The 19,167-nt window shown below is 46.0% G+C and overlaps 1 protein-coding gene across 3 annotated transcripts in view; it reads right to left on the bottom strand.

Annotated features, from left to right (window-relative positions):
- The window catches only part of RANBP9 (RAN binding protein 9), a 91,670-nt gene extending 80,920 nt beyond the window's left edge, over nucleotides 1-10,750 (bottom strand). For all 3 annotated transcript variants that reach the window (XM_024248118.3, XM_054557216.2, XM_054557215.2), the window contains exon 1: nucleotides 10,180-10,750. In XM_024248118.3, the coding sequence (XP_024103886.2) occupies nucleotides 10,180-10,750 (571 nt within the window). The remainder of the gene's footprint in view (nucleotides 1-10,179) is intronic.
- Nucleotides 10,751-19,167: the final 8,417 nt, after the last annotated feature.

The raw sequence follows: 19,167 nt of genomic DNA on the forward strand, positions 1-19,167 counted from the left end.
CCAAGACCCAGAGTCTAAAGCTGCAACAGACCAAGCCACCTCTAATATCGGGCACAGTGAAAATTTAATTGGGCTTTTATTTTACTAGGACTGTAATTTTTGTAGTGTTCTGATTAATGCTTACAAAGTTCCCAAGGTTTTAAGGGGTTGCTCCAGCTTTATAGTTCGCGTAAGTCCTGTTACTTTTAGCACACTGATTTTGTGGAAAACATGGTTTTCCAGCCACGCATTCAGGACATGACTGCAGAAACACCGGTATCTTCCTCCAGAACACACCATCCTGTTCTATCCCCTTTCTAAAGCTTCTCATCTATACTTCCTCTTCAACATCATGGGAACTCTAATTCCTCAAACTCTTCGTGTTTTTTTCTCCCTTTTTCCTCTTCCAGGACAGGCTACATGGTAATCACTTAAAGCTCTCAAATATCCTTGATTTCCCTCATACGCCCATCCTTCTATCATATCCAACCAGCAAAATGACACTCTCAGTATTATAATCTACCTTCCAAACTCCCACACTGGACAGCTGACTTCCACTGAATAAAGTCCAAAATCTTACAAACAGCCACTGCTATGAACTAATGATGTCAACTGAGCACTCTCAATGCTACCAACAATATTTTTAGAAATGTTCAGTCAGCTTATTCCCTATTCCTCTCAATGGCTAGTCCACATTTTCATCATTTACTTTAAGCTTTACATCCTCTACTCAAATTCATGAGCAAAGTACCTCGCCTCTTATCAAGAAAACAGGAGGCCAGCTGGGTGCGGTGGCTCACACCTGTAATCCCAGCACTTTGGGAGGCCAAGGCAGGCGGATTGCCTAAGGTCAGGGGTTCGAGACCAGCCTGGCCAACGTAAAAACCCCATCTCCACTAAAAATACAAAAAGTAGCCAGGCATGGTGGTGCGCACCTGTATTCCCAGCTACTTAGGAGGCTGAGGCAGAAGAATGGCTTGAACCCTGGAGGCAGAGGTTGCAGTGACCCGAGATTGTACCACTGTACTCCAGCCTGGGTGACAAGAGCAAGGCTCCATCTCAAAAAAATGGGAGGCCATTAGCTATGGTCATATTCAATTCTCCACTCTTTTATTACAAAGTGATCTATGTCCATAGCAGTCTTCACCTCTTCCACTATTATCAGAGGAAGAGTCTGTACTCTCCTCTCCAAGACCAACCATTCTGGACTCTGGAACCAGTTTCCTCTCTAGAAGCCTCTCTGTCAGCCTCTCAAGCTTGTATTTCATTATCTTCCTCTCTAATCTCTCCTTCCCCTCAATCTGTAAAGGGACAATGTCCCCAAAATGTACACTTTTCACAAATTCTATGCCTCTGTGCTACATATAAATCATTGGCAGTAATGTACCAGAGTTGATGGTATATAATTTTTTACCTTAAAAGTAGTAACAAGGCCGGGCACAGTGGCTCATGCCTGTAATCCCAGCACTTTGGGAGGCCAAGGTGGGTGGATCACTTAAGGTCAGGAGTTCGAGACCAGCCTGGCCAACATGGTGAAATCCCACCTCTACTAAAAACATAAAACTTAGCCAGGCATGGTGGCAGGTGTGTGTAATCTCAGCTATTCGGGAGGCTGAGGGAGGAGAATTGCTTAAACCTGGAATCCGGCCTGACAAAGTGAGACTCTGTTCAAGAAAAAATAGTAATAATAACCAGGTAGGCTAATCAATTTTATTTGTTAAAATATTAAATTTTGTATACATTTACTGGAACACCATACCTTGGACTAATATAATATAGTATTTTCATTTAATTTATGTCGCTTCAGTTTTACCTACACAACCAAATTAAAACAAGATTGACTAAGAAATGACACAGTGGTCTCTAACACAATACTTTCCAAAGGAATTTTTAAGGACAATTTTGGTTATGTAGGATTTTCATCTTCTATGCTGACGTTAGAAGCTAAACCCTAGGTAAAATGTAACTCCACTATCAGCCATTAAAAATTAGAGGAAAAAAAAAAATCCTACCTTAACCTCCATCCTCCTCTAGGAAATGCCTAATCTCTTCCTTCATCTATATTTCTCAAGGATAATCTCTATTCACTATCCTCTCTACTGGGTCCTTTCATTTACTCTTTCAACCCACTGAAATCTGGTTTTTGTCCCATTACTCAATTCAAACTGCTCTCCCTAAAGTCACAATGATCTAATTTCCAAATGTAGTGGAAAACTATCTGTGCCTATCCTACTAAACCTATCTGTTGCAACAGACACTAAATATCACTTCCTCATTTCTAGGGAGGGTGGGGAGGCTGTTTGAGACAGTGTCTCATTCTGTTGCCCAGGCTAAAATGCAGTGGCATGATCACCGCTGGCTACAGCCTCAACTTCCTGGGTTCAAGCAGTCCTCCCACCTCGACTTCCCAAAGTGTTGGGATTACAGGAGTGAGCCACTGCACCCTCCCATGCTCAGCTTCTGTGACACCAATCTCCTTGATGTCTGGGGATCTACCATTTCTTTTGTGCTCCCTCCAGTCTTCCAATGTTGGCATTTTTCAGGGTCCCCATCTTTGGCCCACTGCTTTTTCTCACTCTATTACATATTCTCCCTCTCTCTCTCAAATACTCTGAGTTTCAACTACCACCTACATGTGACTCCTCAATCAGTCACGACCTAGACCTCTCTCCCAAGCTTCAGGCCAATTATGGTTAACTGCCAACCCTTCCTAGGAGAAACTGGCTCACACATTGTCCCTACTGAAAGAAGTGAGACCCAGACTATCCTTGTACCAGCAGGGTATTTTGTATTTTATAATTACCACCACTCCTGCAGCTGATTCAACACAGGTTAGCACCTGACTTGAAGGCCACCAATTCACAACACAGTCTGTAACGAAAAGCTCTGCCCAACTAAGAATCATAGCAATTAGCCAGGCCAATCTGTTAAGTCTCTCAGGAATTTGACATAGGAAGGAAAGGATAAGCCAGTCAGTAGGGGAAAAGAAATAAGAAAACAACCAGAAACTAGTGATTGGAGCTGAGTCATTTTAATAGAATAGAATGAAGTGATGACTGTTAAGACCATTTAGAGTCCCCTTAACTCCAAAAGACCTGTTCCTGTTCTTTCTGTAAGGCTTGTTTCTTTGGCTTCTTCTGGTTTCCATGAAGTCAGATCACAGGGCTGAGATTCCCATTTTTACTTATCTCCAACTATACTGTAATACAGTCTTCTTCACAATCATTATTTTATTCATGGTTCACTGCAAAAGCCTAACAGCTAAAGACCCAAACATCACCCTAACAGAGTTGGAAACCCAAACACTTTCCTTGATTTCTCTCACCATCATTCCTCATATCCTCTCAGTATTACTTTTAAATATCTCACAAATATATCTGCCCTTCTCTGTCCCTACCACTGACCCAGCTGAGGTCAATTGTAACATGGTCTACTGCAACAGTCTTCTAAATGAATTTGCTGTTCCCACTCCTGTAACCTCTCGAATCTATCTTCCAATCAGCTGCGTAATCTGACAAAAATGAAGACATGAGCCAGTCACTTCCTATTTAAAATCCTTTGATGATTCTCCATCTCCTACAGAATAAGACCTAAACTCAACAAAATATTCCATAGGGCTCCTAACTGGGCCAGTACAGTGGCTCCTGCCTGTAATCCTAGCACTCTGGGAGGCTAAGGCAGGCAGATGCCTTGAGCTCAGGTATTTGAGACCAGCCTGGGCAACATGGCAAAACCCCCTTCTCTACAAAAAAATACAAAAAATTAGCTGGGTGTGGTGGCGTGTGCCTGTAGTTGCAGCTATTTAGGATGCTGAGGTGGGAGGATCACTTGAGCCCGGGAGGCAGAGGTTGCAGTGAGCCTAGATCGCACCACTGCATTCTAGCCTGGACAACGGAGCCAGACCCTGCCTCAAAAAAGAAAAAAACAAAAACAAAAAAAAGCCTCCTAATTGATCTTTTCCCAGATGCTCCTTGTCACATACTCTAAATGCCAACCCAAAATTGCTTGTAAAACCAGACACATAAAGTAATTCTCCATGTTTTTGCTTTTCCTTCATTTGCAACATCTAGCCCCTCCCTTTCTCCTATATCCTACTCATCTTTTAAGACTGACCACTAGCCTCGACTCCTCCAAGAAGCTATCCCTGATACCTACACTTCCTTCATTCTTTCCAATGTCAGCCTGAGTTAGACGCTCCTCCTATCTTCCACAGTACTCTCTCTAATATTTCCCTTACTACTCTATTTTATGTCCTCTGAGCTCTCTGAATTCAATGACAGTATCTTCTCTACCTTTGAGTGTCCAGAACCTAGCACAAAGTAAACATTCACTAAAAGCTCATTAAATAAATGAAGAAATGAACAGTGAGAAACACATATAAATTGCCTAGTCTAGCAGAATATATATCATTAGGCTGGGTGCAGTGGCTCACGCCTATAATTCCAGCACTTTGAGAAGCCAAGGCAGGCGGATCACTTGAGGTCAGGAGTTCCAGACCAGCCTGGCCAACATGGCAAAATCCCATCTCTACTAAATATACAAAAGTTAGCCAGGCGTGGTGGCAGGCGCTTGTAATCCCGGTTACTTGGGAGGCTGAGGCTGGAAAGTCACTTGAATCCAGGAGATGGAGGTTGCAGTGAGCTGACATAGTGCCACCACTGCACTTCGGCCTGGGCGACAGAGCAAGATTCCGTCTCAAAAAAAAAAAAAAAAAGAATATACATCATTATTGTCTACTGTTCTGCATGATTATTAGATTTACTTGATTCTTGCAGTTATCAACTGGCATTTTTAAACCTAATTTCCCAAAATCTTGTCAAATAATTCTTCAATTCCTTCACTTTAAGGAACATTTTTAGGCCGGGCGCGGTGGCTTACACCTGTAATCCCAGCATTTTGGGAGGCCAAGGCGGGCAGATCACAAGGTCAGGAGATCAAGACCATCCTGACTAACTCGGTGAAACCCCATCTCCACTAAAAATACAAAAGAAATTAGCCGGGCGTGGTGGCAGGCGCCTGTAGTCCCAGCTACTCGGGAGGCTGAGGCAGGAGAATGGTCTGAACCCAGGAGGCGGAGCTTGCAGTGAGCGGAGATTGCGCCATGCCCTCCAGCCTGGGCGACAGAGCAAGACTCCGTCTCAAAAAAAAAAAAAAAAAAAAAAAAAAAAACATTTTTATATCACCCCCATAATGCTTAACAGATATTTGTACTTGTAAGCAAGCATGTTGAAATATTTGTTCAACCTTAAAAAGTGCAAGAAATTAGATAAGCAATTATATTTAGGAAGTGTTCAAGGGCTAATGACTGGCGGTACAGGTGGGAAACTCAGAGTAAGTATAACAAAAGTTCAACCTATCACGTCTGTAATCCCAGCACTTTGGGAGGCTGAGGCGGGTGGATCACTAGGTCAGCAGATCGAGACCATCCTGGCTAACACAGTGAAACCCCATCTCTACTAAAAATACAAAAAATTAGCCGGGCGTCGCGGCAGGCACCTGTAGTCCCAGCTACTTGGAAGGCTGAGGCAGGAGAATGGCGTGAACCCGGGAGGTGGAGCTTGCAGTGAGCCGAGATCGCGCCACTGCACTCCACCCTGGGCAACAGAGTGAGACTCAGTCTCAAAAAAAAAAAAGTTCAACCTATTTGGTTAAGATATTGTTCATGACATTTCAATTAAAAAGTGCAATTCTGGCCGGGCACAGTGGCTCACGCCTGTAATCCCAGCACTTTGGGAGGGCGAGGCGGGCGGATCACGAGGTCAAGAGGTCGAGACCATCCTGGCCAACATGTTGAAACCTCCTCTCTACTAAAAATACAAAAATTAGCCAGGCGTGGTGGTGCACGCCTGTATTCCCAGCTACTCAGGAGGCTGAGGCAGAAGAATTGCTTGAACCCGGGAGGTGGAGGTTGCAGTGACCCAAGATGCCGCCACTGTACTCCAGCCTGGCAACAGCAGAGCGAGACTCCATCTTAAAAAAAAAAAAAGTACAATTCAGGCCAGGCGCAGTGGCTCACGCCTGTAATCCCGGCACTCTGGGAGGCCGAGGCAGGCGGATCATCTGAGGTCAGGAGTTCAAGACCACCCTGGCCAACATGGTGAAACCCCATCTCTACTAGAAATACAAGAATTAGCCGGACGTGATGCTAAGTGCCTGTAATCCCAGCTACTCAGGAGGCTGAAGCAGAAGAACTGCATGAACCCAGGAGAGGCTGCAATGAGTAGAGATTGTACCACTGCACTCCAGCCTGGACGACAGAGCAAGACTCTGTCTCAAAAAAAAAAAAAAAAAAAAAAAAATTGCAATTCACTATTTCTTTTTTTTTTTTTAAGATAGGGTCTCACTCTGCCACCCAGGGCATCATGGCTCACTGAATCCTCAACCTCCTGGGCTCAACCAATCCTCTTCCCTCAGCCTCCTAAGTGGCTGGGATTTTAGGTGTGTGCCACTTAGCCCGGTTAATTTTTAGGGGTAGAGCTGGGGTCCCACTATGTTGCCCAGGCTGGTCTAGAACTCTTGGGCTCAAGCGATCCTTCTACTTTAGCCTCCCAAAGTGCTGGGATTACAGGCGTAAGCCACCACACTCACTGAAATTCACTATTTCATTGCTTCCTATAATTCCCAACTTTCATTTATCTTGCATTTCTTCTAAATTGTCCTAAATCAGTAAAATCAAGGTGTCTGGACTTTTCTGAAGCACTGTATTCCAGTTACCTTTTTGCCCCAGAGTAAGTATTTTCAATCTCAACTATTCTTTAAAAGTTCTAAATGTGATCACAGGATTTTATCTACTTGAGATAATTAAGTCTCATATGAACTTAAAGACGCAATACTATGGTGTTGTGAAAAGAACACTAAATCTGGAATTAGTGAAAATTTTCAATCCTGACTTACTTATGACTGGGAAGATCTAACCTCCAGGTTCTACCACTCTCTAAAATTTAAAATGAAAATTCCAGGATCTTGTCCAGATCCACTAGTGTGTGTATATATAAAACACTCTATAAAATATCCAAATAGTGGTAATAACTAGAAAAGTATAAAAATGCAATCTGTTGTTGAAACATTTAGACTAAATCCATTGTCATATTCATTAAAATTATTTTCCCGTTATTATAACTAAGTCTAAACTTGTCACATTTGTACTTATTCAATACCGACAACAATTTCAAAAATAAGAGGGGCTATCCCTGGGTTTTTCAATAGTTGTTCTGTGACTGCTAAGCAAAAGGCCTTTCAAAAAATTTCACATATACTATACATACCCTGTTATTCCTCTGCAATCCAATCAACCTTATCTGCATGTCCAGTATTATTTAACATTAATCTCTTCAAATCATTTAAGGAACAATACTGCTTCCAAGAGCAATAATTTCAATTTTGAAGAACATCTTAAAAACAGAATGCAGGCTGGACACAGTGGCTCGAGCTTGTAATTCCAGGACTTTGGGAAGCCAAGGTGGGAGGATCACTTGAGCCCAGACATTCAACACCAGCCCAGGTAACACAGTAAGACCCCATCTCCACAAAAAAAAAAAATTACAACTTAGCCCAGCATAGTGACAGGAGCCTGTGGTCCCAGCTACTTGGGAGATCGAGGCAGGGGGATCCCTTCAGCCTAGGTGGTCTAGACTGCAATGAGCCATGATCGCACCACTGCACTTCATCAAGGCAACAGAGTTGAAACCCTATCACAAAAACAAAAAAAAACAAAAAAAAAAACAAAAAAACACCAGAACAACAACAACAAAAAACCAGAATACCTTTGGAGCAAAAGAAAGCAAAATACTTCTATTTCAAAGATAAAGAAAATTCTCGTCATTCTGGAAAATAATTATAATCACTCTTTTGAAATTCTGCAATACACGAGTATATGAATAGTAGTTTTTAATGTTAAAAGTGTCTTATAATAGGTAAAATCAATGCAGCACAATGATAGGTTAAATAAAAATTCGCTCTTCTTATTCTGTGACTTTAAAGTATTATCCACTCTCTATGATACTTCTCCTTTGCTAATACTACTGCTACTGGGACAGAGTTGCCCACTACAATCGGCGTGGTCCTCTCAGAAGACACACAGAAAAAACAGTAACAACGGAAAACACACACACACACAGTCTACAGTAACAAGAGGAAGAGGCAGTAGAAAGGGAAAAAGACTATTTCTGACAAGGGGTAAGACAGAGACAAAGGGAAGATAGAAGAGAGGGAAAGAAAATAAAAAGGATAACAACAAAATCTATTCTTCCAGAAATAATGATTTATGTTTACAAAACAGTTATGTTCCCAGAAAGTGAATCTTAGTATTACACAACAGAAAGTAATAAAGAAGCCAAGAATAAAAACTGAGACAGCAGTGTCAGAAATATTCCAAACTCCAACTGATTTCACATAAACGTGTATTTTTCTCTGACCTAATCATCAATTTTATGTAAAAGACTAAAACTAATCAAGACACCTTACAATACTAAATAAACAGTAATCACGAATCTTAGACATCACGGAAATTCAGAGCTGGAAACTTCCTTACCAATCGTCCAGCTCAACTTACACACCACTCAGAGGAAGAAACTGAGGCCCAGTCTTGTAAAATATCTACAAACCACAAACGACTGCAGAACTCAGGAAATCTAGAATTCTTTGTTCATCTACACTGACTCTGACTTTATGAGCAAATTATTTACTGTCAACCATAAATTTAAAATTATAAAATTCTGTCACATCTAACAAAAGCTTTCTGGCAGCCAGATCAGAAGTAAACACCTCATAACATAGCACCGTTCACACAAATTAAAACATAAAAGTTGAAATACTTCACAAGGAAATTAACAAAAGGTCCTAACTTGAGAAAAAACAAAGATTTGGTATTGTGAATGAAATGTTCAGACGTTTAGATTATGGAGGATAACACTTAGAAGTACTTCTTTGGATGTATGGCAAGAATAAAAAGAATGTTCAACAAGGCCTATTTTTGTGCGTGATTCTTTGCAGCCAAATCATTTGGTAGATTTTTATTGCCATTCGCCTTTCTGATTAAATAGTAACTTACTTATCAAGCTTCTTTTCAAATTTCAGTCCCGTATAAGTTAAGAATTTAACCACAAGGTTGTTTATCCCCTCTATATACATGTCACTGGGATCTGAGTAGACCCCTTTACTGCCAATCAAAGTGAGGCTGCCGTGAATGCAAAAGCTCCTGCTTTAGGTTTGGGGCCTAAAACCCTGGATTTGTTTCCAGACAGACTGATACGTTAGGTTGATTTTTTTTTCTTCCACACAAGTAAACTTGATACATGCTATTAAATTGGGCTACATTTCAATAGTTCCCATAGCAATTCATAATTTTATATACAACTGATTTGCTTCAAGCTTTTTTTAAGCTAGGAGAGGTAGGTGAGGGAGGAAAGGAGCAAGCACAAGCCTAAGGTTGTTGTTTTTAACTGCAGGTGTAAAACATAAGCCAATTTTCTTCAAAATACTAAGCTGCATTTTGTTCCATCTTCGTTTTCAACAAGACTTCATGTAATATCAACACCTAAGGACCTGTACAGGGCACTTCCAATCGGGAGTGGTAGGTTTCTGCTCCCCTAAGAAAAAGGGTGCTCCTGGGGTTCCCTTCTCCTACCGTCTCGGTTGCTTTTACTAAGATATATTGATGGCAAACTTGGGCCCCTTGTTCTTTTGTCCCCCTAGACAATCTCTGGCCTAATTTTGATTACTCCTTCCCCTGTGTATTCCTGTTCTCTCTTAATTAGAAATCATACCTCAGAATCGTGCCTCTCTTCCCCCCTTGTAAGAGGAGAACGCCTGACCCACCACCTGGAGAACAATGTAACCCAACTCCGAGTCCATGGATTCCTCTACCCAAGCCCCAAGATTTATCTCCCAGGGAAATCAGAAAGCCAGTTCTGTCCTGTCATCCCGGATTCCCTCAAGGTGTCCTGCTCCTGGCCTAGGATTACCAGCTCCTTCTACCCTGGGGTATTCTACTCACCTTCCTCTTCCAAGAATCTCGCCCCTCACCCTCGGACCCTTCACCGCGACCCCCGCGCCCACCCGGAGCAGCACAACAGGCGGCGAGTGGCCTCCGAGGGCAGAGCCCACGAGGGCGGGGGTCGGGGGCGGGTCGAGAGCGGCGCAGCGGCGGCCGGCCACGTCGGGTCAGTGCCCCACTCCCACCGCAGGACACACGCCCAGTACCTTTGTAGTGTACCCGCAGGTTGTTCTGAGAGAGGCCGATGTAGCTGAACTTGTCCTTCGGGCTCCAGGACCGAGGCAGCGGCGTCTCCTGTTCGTCCACGGCCGGGTAGAGGCGCTTCAGTCGCCGCTGCAACTCCTTCTCCTGCTCGTTCAGGGCCGAGTCCCCGTGCGGGAAGGGGGCCGCGGCGCTGCTGCCCGCCACCAGAGCTGGGCTCGGGGCTCCTCCGGCCGGGCCGGGGCCCGCTGCAAGGCCCGGGGGAGCTGGCGGCCCGCTGGCGGGGGCGGCCGCTGAGGCAGGCGGAGGCGGGGGCGGCGGCGGGGGCGGCGGGGCCGCGGTGGCCGGGGGCGGCGGCGGCGGGGGGTGGAGGAGCAGGGCGGCCGCCGCGGCCCCTAAGCCGTCGCCGCCCGTGCCGCCGCCGGGCGAGCCGGCCGGAGAGGAACCGGTGCTGACGGCCGGGGGCGCCGGCAGGACGACTCCGGAGACTGGGGCCAAGGCCGCCGGCGGTGGCGGCGACAGCTGCTGCTGCTGTTGCTGCTGCTGCTGCGGCGGCGGCGGCGGCTGCCCGGACATCCCGGCCGCGACTCAGCCTGCGGCCACCTCCACCTCTTCTCTCCTTCCTCCTCTGCTTCCCGGGGGCGCTGTCGCTGCGGCCGCCGGCACCAGGCGCCCAGTCCGCCCGCCCCGGAAGCAGGCGGCGGGCCGCGCGTCCAGGGAGACCGCGGCGGTTGAGGAGCTCGGAGACGTGGGAGTGGGCGGCGGGCCCTGGAGGCCGGGAGAGAACGTTGGCCGGAGCGCGGGCGCGCGGCCCGGGGACGAGGCGCCGAGGGCGGGGGCGACGCGGGAGCGCGGGAGGGGAAGGCGCGCTGGCGGCCGCCGCGGCCGCTGCTCTCGCGGCTGTTTCCCGGCGGGCGGGCCGGGCCGGCGCGAGACGCTGCGCGCGGGCGGCGCTAGGCGAGGGGGCGGGACGGAGGCGCGAGAGAGGCGCGAGCTTCGCGAGCGGGGCGGGCCGCGGGGCTCCCGGCTGCGCGCCGCGAGGCGTCCTCCCGGGCCCGCCAGTCGCTCGTGGGCAGGATCGCTGGGCTCCCGGCGCCGCAGGTCCCTTCGGAGGTGTCCGCCTCCTCCCTCCTGGCGGCCGCCGTCGCCCTTCTCGCCGGCGAATCCCCTCCCACTTGACTTCTTTTTGTTGTCGTCGCCCCACCTCCCCACCGTAGGGCTCCTCCGAGCCGAGGCGCCGCTTCTTGCCCAGGCGAGAGTAATCGAGCCCCGCTGGGGCCGCCGCGGGCCCAGGCCCCGGGGCGCTCTAGGACCCGTCGGCCCGGGGCGTGCGGAGCGGCTCAGGCTACCCGCGCAGTGCTGCTAGCTCTCGCCTCAGTCCCGTTCCCGTTTGCCGCCTCCCTCCAAAGAGGAACGCATTGCCTTTGGTACTTCACAGTGTTTAATTCCGTAACGTTGACCATATGGGCAGTAGAAACCATTTCTGAAGGCAGTCTCCCACTTACAATAGTGACTATTTCATTAATTAATTTTACGAGGACTCACAGTGAACTTAACAGTGGTAAAACGTGTCATTAATAAAGACCGGCATATCTTCAAAAAGCAGGAGCAGGCACTGTATGAATACAAGATTATAGTGTGTGTTTAGGAAGGGCTTCTAGAGACGTCAGAACATTTTATAGACTCCTTAATTTTCATAACAGGGTTCTTAGGTAACAAAATTATGCCCATTTTTAAAACAAGGAAATATTTACTGAGGTCAGCAGAGTCAAAAATAGGACTTCCTACTTTGCAATTCCCAATAGAGTGCTTCGTCGACTAATTTGGCACAACTTGCCAAGTGTTGCTCTCTGACCCATCATAACATTACTACTTTGTTTTCACCAGTTCCCTTTGTTTAGCTTATCCCTCCCTAGCTGGCAAAATCGGGCTTTGCATGTGTAAATTATATGATGTAAATTCTGATATTTTGTTTGCTTCCAAAGATATGATGGTAATCATTTGGTCAAATAGGAAATGTTTTGCCGAAGAGAAAATTATTTCGTTTTGAAGAAGGTAGGCCAAAGGCGATTTAAGGCCAAGATTATCTGGCCAGAACAAATAACAGAGTCATTCGGCCTAATTTCTCCCTCAGTTACCCAGACAACTAGATGTTCTGTTGTACTTTATTATTATTATTATTATTATTATTGTTGTTGTTGTTGTTATTGTTTTGTCGCCCAGGCTGGAGTGCAGTGGTGTGGTCTCAGCTCACTACAACCTCCGCCTCCCGGGTTCAAGCGATTCTCCTGCCTCAGCCTCCCAAGTAGCTAGGACTACAGGCATGTGCTCACACCCAGCTAATTTTTGTACTTGTAGTGGAGATGGGGTTTCACCATGTTGGCCAGGCTGGTCTCGAACTCCTGACCTCAAGTGATCTACCCACCTCAGCCTCCCAAAGTGCTGGGATTACAGGCGTGAGCCATCATGCCTGGCCTCTGTTGTACTTTGATAGAAATATCCATTAATTTTAACCTGCTGTTTGATGACTTTTTTTAAACCACTGCACTTTAAATCACATGATGTCACTGTATTTACAGTGTTCTAACACTTTCGTTTATGTTTCAGTAACAATGAGTTCAATGTAAACCAAGCTCTATTTAAATGTACGATAGCCATGGTAGGATAAATGGGCTCCAGACCTCATTAAACTTTCTTGAAAAACTTACGAAGATGTACTTTTTTTCTGTCAGCACACTTAGGAACTATCTAGAACCTTCCATATCTTAGGAACAGCTGAAGGAATAGAATTGTCTAACATTTTGTTGGAAGCATTTTTTAAGGGGGACTTGTGGTTCTCCATCAAGAAATTAATGATTTCAGTTGTGGGGGAGGATGCTGTGAATTGGGTACTTTCTCATATAGAAGGAGATAGAGAACATTGATAACGTCCTTTTGGAAAGCTACATACTTGGTTATATTTATAAGGAGACATAAAGGAGTTCATACCTTTTGACTTATCTATCAAAAAGCCAAACAACACAATCTAAATATGAAAATACTTTAGCCTGAAAAATGTTCAACAAGAAGTATTAATGGTAGATTAAATATAGAAGCAAATCAAATGCCCAACCTGAAGAGACTGGAAGAAATAATCACATACCCCACTCAGTGGAGTTATGCTACAGGAGCACATATAGCACATTCGTGCCATTTTTTTTTTTAAGGTATCCCTTCTGGGCAGTGGAAGTGCCCAAAGAGGCCAAGCCATTAGAAAAAGGCACCCCTTCCTCTTGACTTAGTGGATCTCGGGCCAAACTTCAGACCCACTCTCTCCAGGCTTCTTGCACAAGCACAGCCTGAAACAAATATTTTATGGCCTCTTAAAAATATGTTATTGAAGACATAGAAAAATGATTATGATATGCTAAATGAAAAGAGGCAATATGATAATTATAGCACTGCCAAAATCATTACCAAAAAGACATGAAGGAAAAATTGTAAAATGTTTCCATAATGGACAATTATAACGCATTATTAAAAATAATGTACTTTTATTATGAAAATAATAGAATTGTACATAGATATGTAAATAGTAAAAATCCATTGGCCATGAACATATCCACACCCTTCTTGAACCTATGTTTTCGATCTTTACCATGTATTACTCTAATATTACCCAGTATCTGTATCTGCTGGGTTTCTCAGTATCGAACAATAGGAACCAATTCTGGCTCTCTTAAGCAAAAAAGGAACTTACTGGAAAGATATTAGATGGTTCTCAGAATTGACCAGAAGGCTGGACAAGCAGGCCTGAAAACCGACAAAGGCCAAAGGAGGAGAGGCTGCATAAATAGACTGGCCTGGACCCCAGCACTGATCATAGAAATCACTGCCAAATGTCACCTTCACCACCTGGACTCTCATCTCTCTGACCTCCAGCCTTTACACCACTCACTCAAGTTTCAAAGTCACCAAGCCTAGATTGTGTGCCCATGCCAGAATACACCAGCAAGCAGAGATTCCCAGCTTATCCGGTGACTGGGTTACAGAGATGCTACGTTATTGATAACTTCAGCTCAGGGTGGGCCTTGAGTGGTTACAACCTCCAGAACTGGTCCCTTCCAACAGCGAGCAGTCTTGTGCATTCACAGAGTACCATACGCATCTTATTTTCTGTGCATGGCATAACATGAAAATGTTTAGGACACATTGCCCTAGTGGAAAAGGGCCACTGGTGCCCACAGTAGAGGATTTTCCATACTAGGAAAGATACTAGGAAAGAGGTAAGATGCTGACCAGCCTGTTTCAGTCAATGCCCATGACAGTATCCTTCTGGGTACTGGAAAATGTTATGGCAATGTGTGCCAAGATCTACAGTATGGTTTTAGGGTCAGGATTGGTTATCTATGGCTGCAGAATAAATAATCCTCAAATTTAGTGGCTTAAAATAATGTTTATTATCACACATTTTCTGTGGGTCAGGAATCTGGCACAACTTCACTGGATCCTCTGCTTCAGGGTCTGTCATGAGCATTCAAGGTGTCAGTTGGGGTTGCAGTCATCTCCAGACTTGACTGGGGAAGAATCCACTTTCGCACTCACTGATGTGGTTATCGCACTCATTGATTGCAGTTCCTTGAGGGCTGCTGGACTAAGGGATTCAGTTTCTTGTTGGCTATTGGCCAGAAGTGGCCCATGATGCCTTGCCACATGGGCCCCTTCAACATGGCAGCTTGCTTCATGAAAGCACGCAAGCCAAGAAGGCAATCGTGGCAAGACAAAAGTTACAGTGTTTTGTAACCCAACCACGGAAGTGACATCCCATCACTTTTGCTGTATGTTTGTTAGAAGTGAGTCATTAGTTTCATCCCATATTCAAGGGGAGGGGATTATAGAAGGCCATGAACACGAGAAGGTGAGGATCATTGAAGGCCGTCTTTGGAAACTGACTCATACAGGGTCCTTATAACTTCCAGTAACCCTGGGGAACTGCACTTGCCACATTCACATCAAATATGGATTCTAGACCAGGGATCGGCAAACTTTTTCTGTAACAGGTTAGATAGTGAGTATTTTAGGCTCTGTGGAACATAGTTACCTGTCACAACTACTCAATTTTGCCATTATAGCTGAAAGTAACCATAGATGATACATAAACAAACGGGCATGGCTGTGATCCAGCAAAACTTTATTTACAAACATAGGGAGCAGCCTGGATTTGGCCTACAGGCTTGCCTGTGATCCCTGTTCCAGACTATTACATCAACATTCCTTATAAACCATTTTCAACACTAAAAACGAAGGCCAAGTCACTAGCAATGAAATCCTAAGAGTCAACAAATTCATTTTATTACCCACAATGCATGCTGCACTCCAGTGTTCTAGGCGGCCTGATGCCACATGAGTGGAGTCAGGATATTTCTGCACGTAGAGTGTGGCAAATTCAAATTGATGGCAAATGGCTGAACAATGTTAGGAAACTATAGCAGTAAAGGGTCCAAGTTTGGGAAAGTTCTCAGTCAGCATTTATTAAGCACCTGTTATGCTGGAACCCTGGGTCCTGTCTTCTCTGGGCAGGGAAGGAGGAAAAGAGGCAAGAAGGATTACAAACAAAAACAGCAGTATGGAATCTACTTCTTCAGTGAACATAGTTGGAGAGTGATATGGTTTTAAAGGTGACAGCATGTTGGGAGCCCTCGCTCGCTCTCGGCACCTCCTCGGCCTCGGCGCCCACCCTGGCCGCGCTTGAGGAGCCCTTCAGCCCACCGCTGCACTATGGGAGCCCCCCTCTGGACTGGCCGAGGTGGGAGCCTGCTCCCTCTGTTTCTGGGGAGGCGTGGAGGAAGAGGCGCTGGTGGGAACCAGGGCTGCGCGCGGCGCTCGCGGGCGAGCGCGAGTTCTGGGTGGGCGTGGGCGCACCAGGGCCCGCACTCGGAGCGGCCGGCCGTCGCTGCCGGCCCCAGGCACTGAGGGGCTTAGCACACGGGCCAACAGCTGCGGAGGGTGCGCCAGGTCCCCTAGCAGTGCCAGCCTGCCAGCGCTGCGCTGGGATTCTCGCTGGGCCTCGGCTGCCTCCCCACGAGGCAGGGCTCCTGACCTATAGCTCGCCATGCCCGAGCCTCCCCACCCCCATGGGCTCCTGCACTGCCCAAGCCTCCCCGACAAGCGCCGCCCCCTGCTCCATGGCACCCGGTCCCGTCGAGTGCCCGAGGGCTGAGGAGTGCGGATGCACGATGCGGGACTAGCAGGCAGCTCTGTGGCACCGGTGCGGGATCCACTAGGTGAAGCCAGCTGGGTTCCTGAATCTAGTGGGGACTTGGAGAACTTTTATGTCTAGCTGGAGGATTGTATACACACCAATCAGCACTCTGTGTCTAGCTCAAGGTTTGTAAATGCACCAATCACTGCTCTGTGTCTAGCTAATCTAGTGGGGACTTGGAGAACCTTTATGTCTGGCTAAAGTATTGTAAATACACCAGTCAGCACTCGGTGTCTAGCCAAAGGTTTGTAAACGCACCAATCAGCACCCTGTGACTAGCTCAAGGTTTGTAAATGCACCAATCAGTGCTCTGTGTCTAGCTAATCTAGTGGGGATTTGGAGAACTTTTGTGTCTAGCTCAGGGATTGTAAACGCACCAATTAGCACACTGTTAAAGGGACCAATCAGCTCTCTGTAAAGCAGACCAATCAGCTCTCTGTAAAATGGACCAATCAGCAGGATGTGGGTGGGGCCAGATAAGGGAACAAAAGCAGGTTGCCCCAGGCAGTTGTAGCAACAGGCTTGCGTCTCTTTCAGGTTTGCGAAGGGGTTGTTGTTTTGTTGTTTGTAATAAATGTGGCTGGTAGTTGTTGTGTGGTCTTGTACCGTGTTTATGAGCTATAACAATCAGTGTAAAGGTCTGCGTTTGCATTCTCGAGGCTGGTGTGGTCACTGACTCACTACAAAAAATTAAACGATTCTGGAGAGGAGGAAGGAATGACCCCAGATGCGCCACCTCTAAAGAGCTGTCATACTCTCCACGAATGTCTGCAGCTTCACTCCTGAAGCGAGTGAAACCACAAACCCACCAGAAAGACTGAACACATCTGACCATCAGAAGCAAGAAAACCCAGACACACACCACCTTTAAAAACAGTCAGCAGGAGGGTCTGGTTTTTCTTTAAGTCAGTGGCACTAAGAACCCATCAGTTTCGGACAGTTTGGTGGTGTCCCCACCCAACTCTCATTTTGAATTACAGTTCCGATGATCCCCATGTGTCGTGGGAGAGATCCAGTGGGAGGTAATTGAGTCATGGGGTTAGCTGCCTTCATGCTGTTCTCATGATTGATAGGTCTCACCAGATCTGGTGGTTTCACAACGGTGTTTCTCTGCCCATTTGTTCTGCACTTTTCTTTGCTGCTGCCATGTGAAGAAGGTTGTGCTTGTGTCCCTTTCCATCATGGTTGTAAGTTTCCTGAGGCCGCCTCAGCCATGCTGAACTGTGAGTCAAACCTCTTTCCTATATAAATTACCCAGTCTCAGAAATGTCTTTATTAGCAATGTGAGACTGGACTAATACAGAGTGGTGAGATAATTAACAGTTGTTGCCTCAGTATCCGTAGGGCATTGGTTTCAAAAACTGTGGATAACAAAATCCATAGATGCCCAAGTCTCTTAAATAACATGATGTTATATAAAAATTTGGATAATAAAATGAATTTGCCTGTAACTTACCCACATCATCTCCTGTATACTGAAATCACCTCTAAATTACTTACTAAATATAATGTGATCCTGTGTAGTTGTGATACTGTATTGTTTAGGGAATCATGGCGAGGACAAAAAGTCTGTTCAGGACAGACAGAACAGTCATAGGTCTAACTACATCTTTGGTCTTCGGTTGAATCCAAGGTTGCAAACCTTCAGACACGGGAGGGCCGACTGCACACATGAATTAGAGAGCAGTGCTTTTCAGACTTGAATGTGGGGATTTGCCAAATGAGAGTATATTCTAACAAGCTTCCAGGGGCTGCTGCCACTCCTGATCCATGGATTAGCCCCTGAATAGCAAGGACTGGGAGAACAGGTCTTGCTGTGTCCCGCAGGCTGGAGTGGCCCGATTATAGCTCACTGCAGTCTCCAGAGCCTGGGTTCAAGGGATCCTCCCACGTCAGCCGCTGAAGTAGCTAGGACTACAGGCACATGCTACGGTGGTCAGCTATTTTTTTTTTTTTCTAATTTGTAGAGACGGGTCTTGCAATGTTGCCCAGGATGGTCTCGAACTCCTGAACTCAAGGGAGCCTCCTGCCTTGGCCTCCCAAAGTGCTGGGATTATGGGCAGGAACCACCACACCCAGCCTCAGTTGATGCTCTTTAGAAACAAGTGTTCCAGAGTCCATGGGCAGATAGACAAAGGTCTAGTGAGGGAGGACTCTGCATCAGAATTTGCATGCTGTCTTGAAGAGAACACGAGGGGGGTGCTGGCTGTTTTACCACAAACCAAGAGACTGCATCCCTGGGGTTTAGGGTGCAGGGTGAAAAGGGTCTGCAGGACCACATGGAATAACATAAATATACTATTTCATATTCATGTGTGAATAAAAGTGGTTATAATTCAGTGTTCATGAAGTAAAATCTATGTGAAAAACCAAAAGTTAAATTTAGAGGAAACTTTTATCATCTGTTCTAGAAGAATTTGTACAAAAATTATAATTTGGGCTGAAATAACCTAAGTTAATGACTTTTTGACAAATTAATAGGCTCTCAATCTCCTTCTGATTTTCCTCCTAATTTTCCTTCTGCTTGTTCTAGTCCACTGTAGCCCTTCCTCATTTGCCAGAACTCACATCCTTCCATCCATACTGATCTCTGTGTCTCCTCTTTCTTGTTTCCTTGAGACAGGGTCTCACTTTGTCACCCAGGCTGGAGTGTAGTGCCACAATCATGGCTCACTGCAGCCTTGGCCTCCTGGGCTCAAGTGATCCTCTCACCTCAGCCTCCCAAGTAGCTGCGACTACAGGCATGCACCAC

This window comes from Pongo abelii, chromosome 5, assembly GCF_028885655.2.
Source record: "Pongo abelii isolate AG06213 chromosome 5, NHGRI_mPonAbe1-v2.0_pri, whole genome shotgun sequence".
In the NCBI taxonomy this organism is placed as follows: Eukaryota; Metazoa; Chordata; class Mammalia; order Primates; family Hominidae; genus Pongo; species Pongo abelii.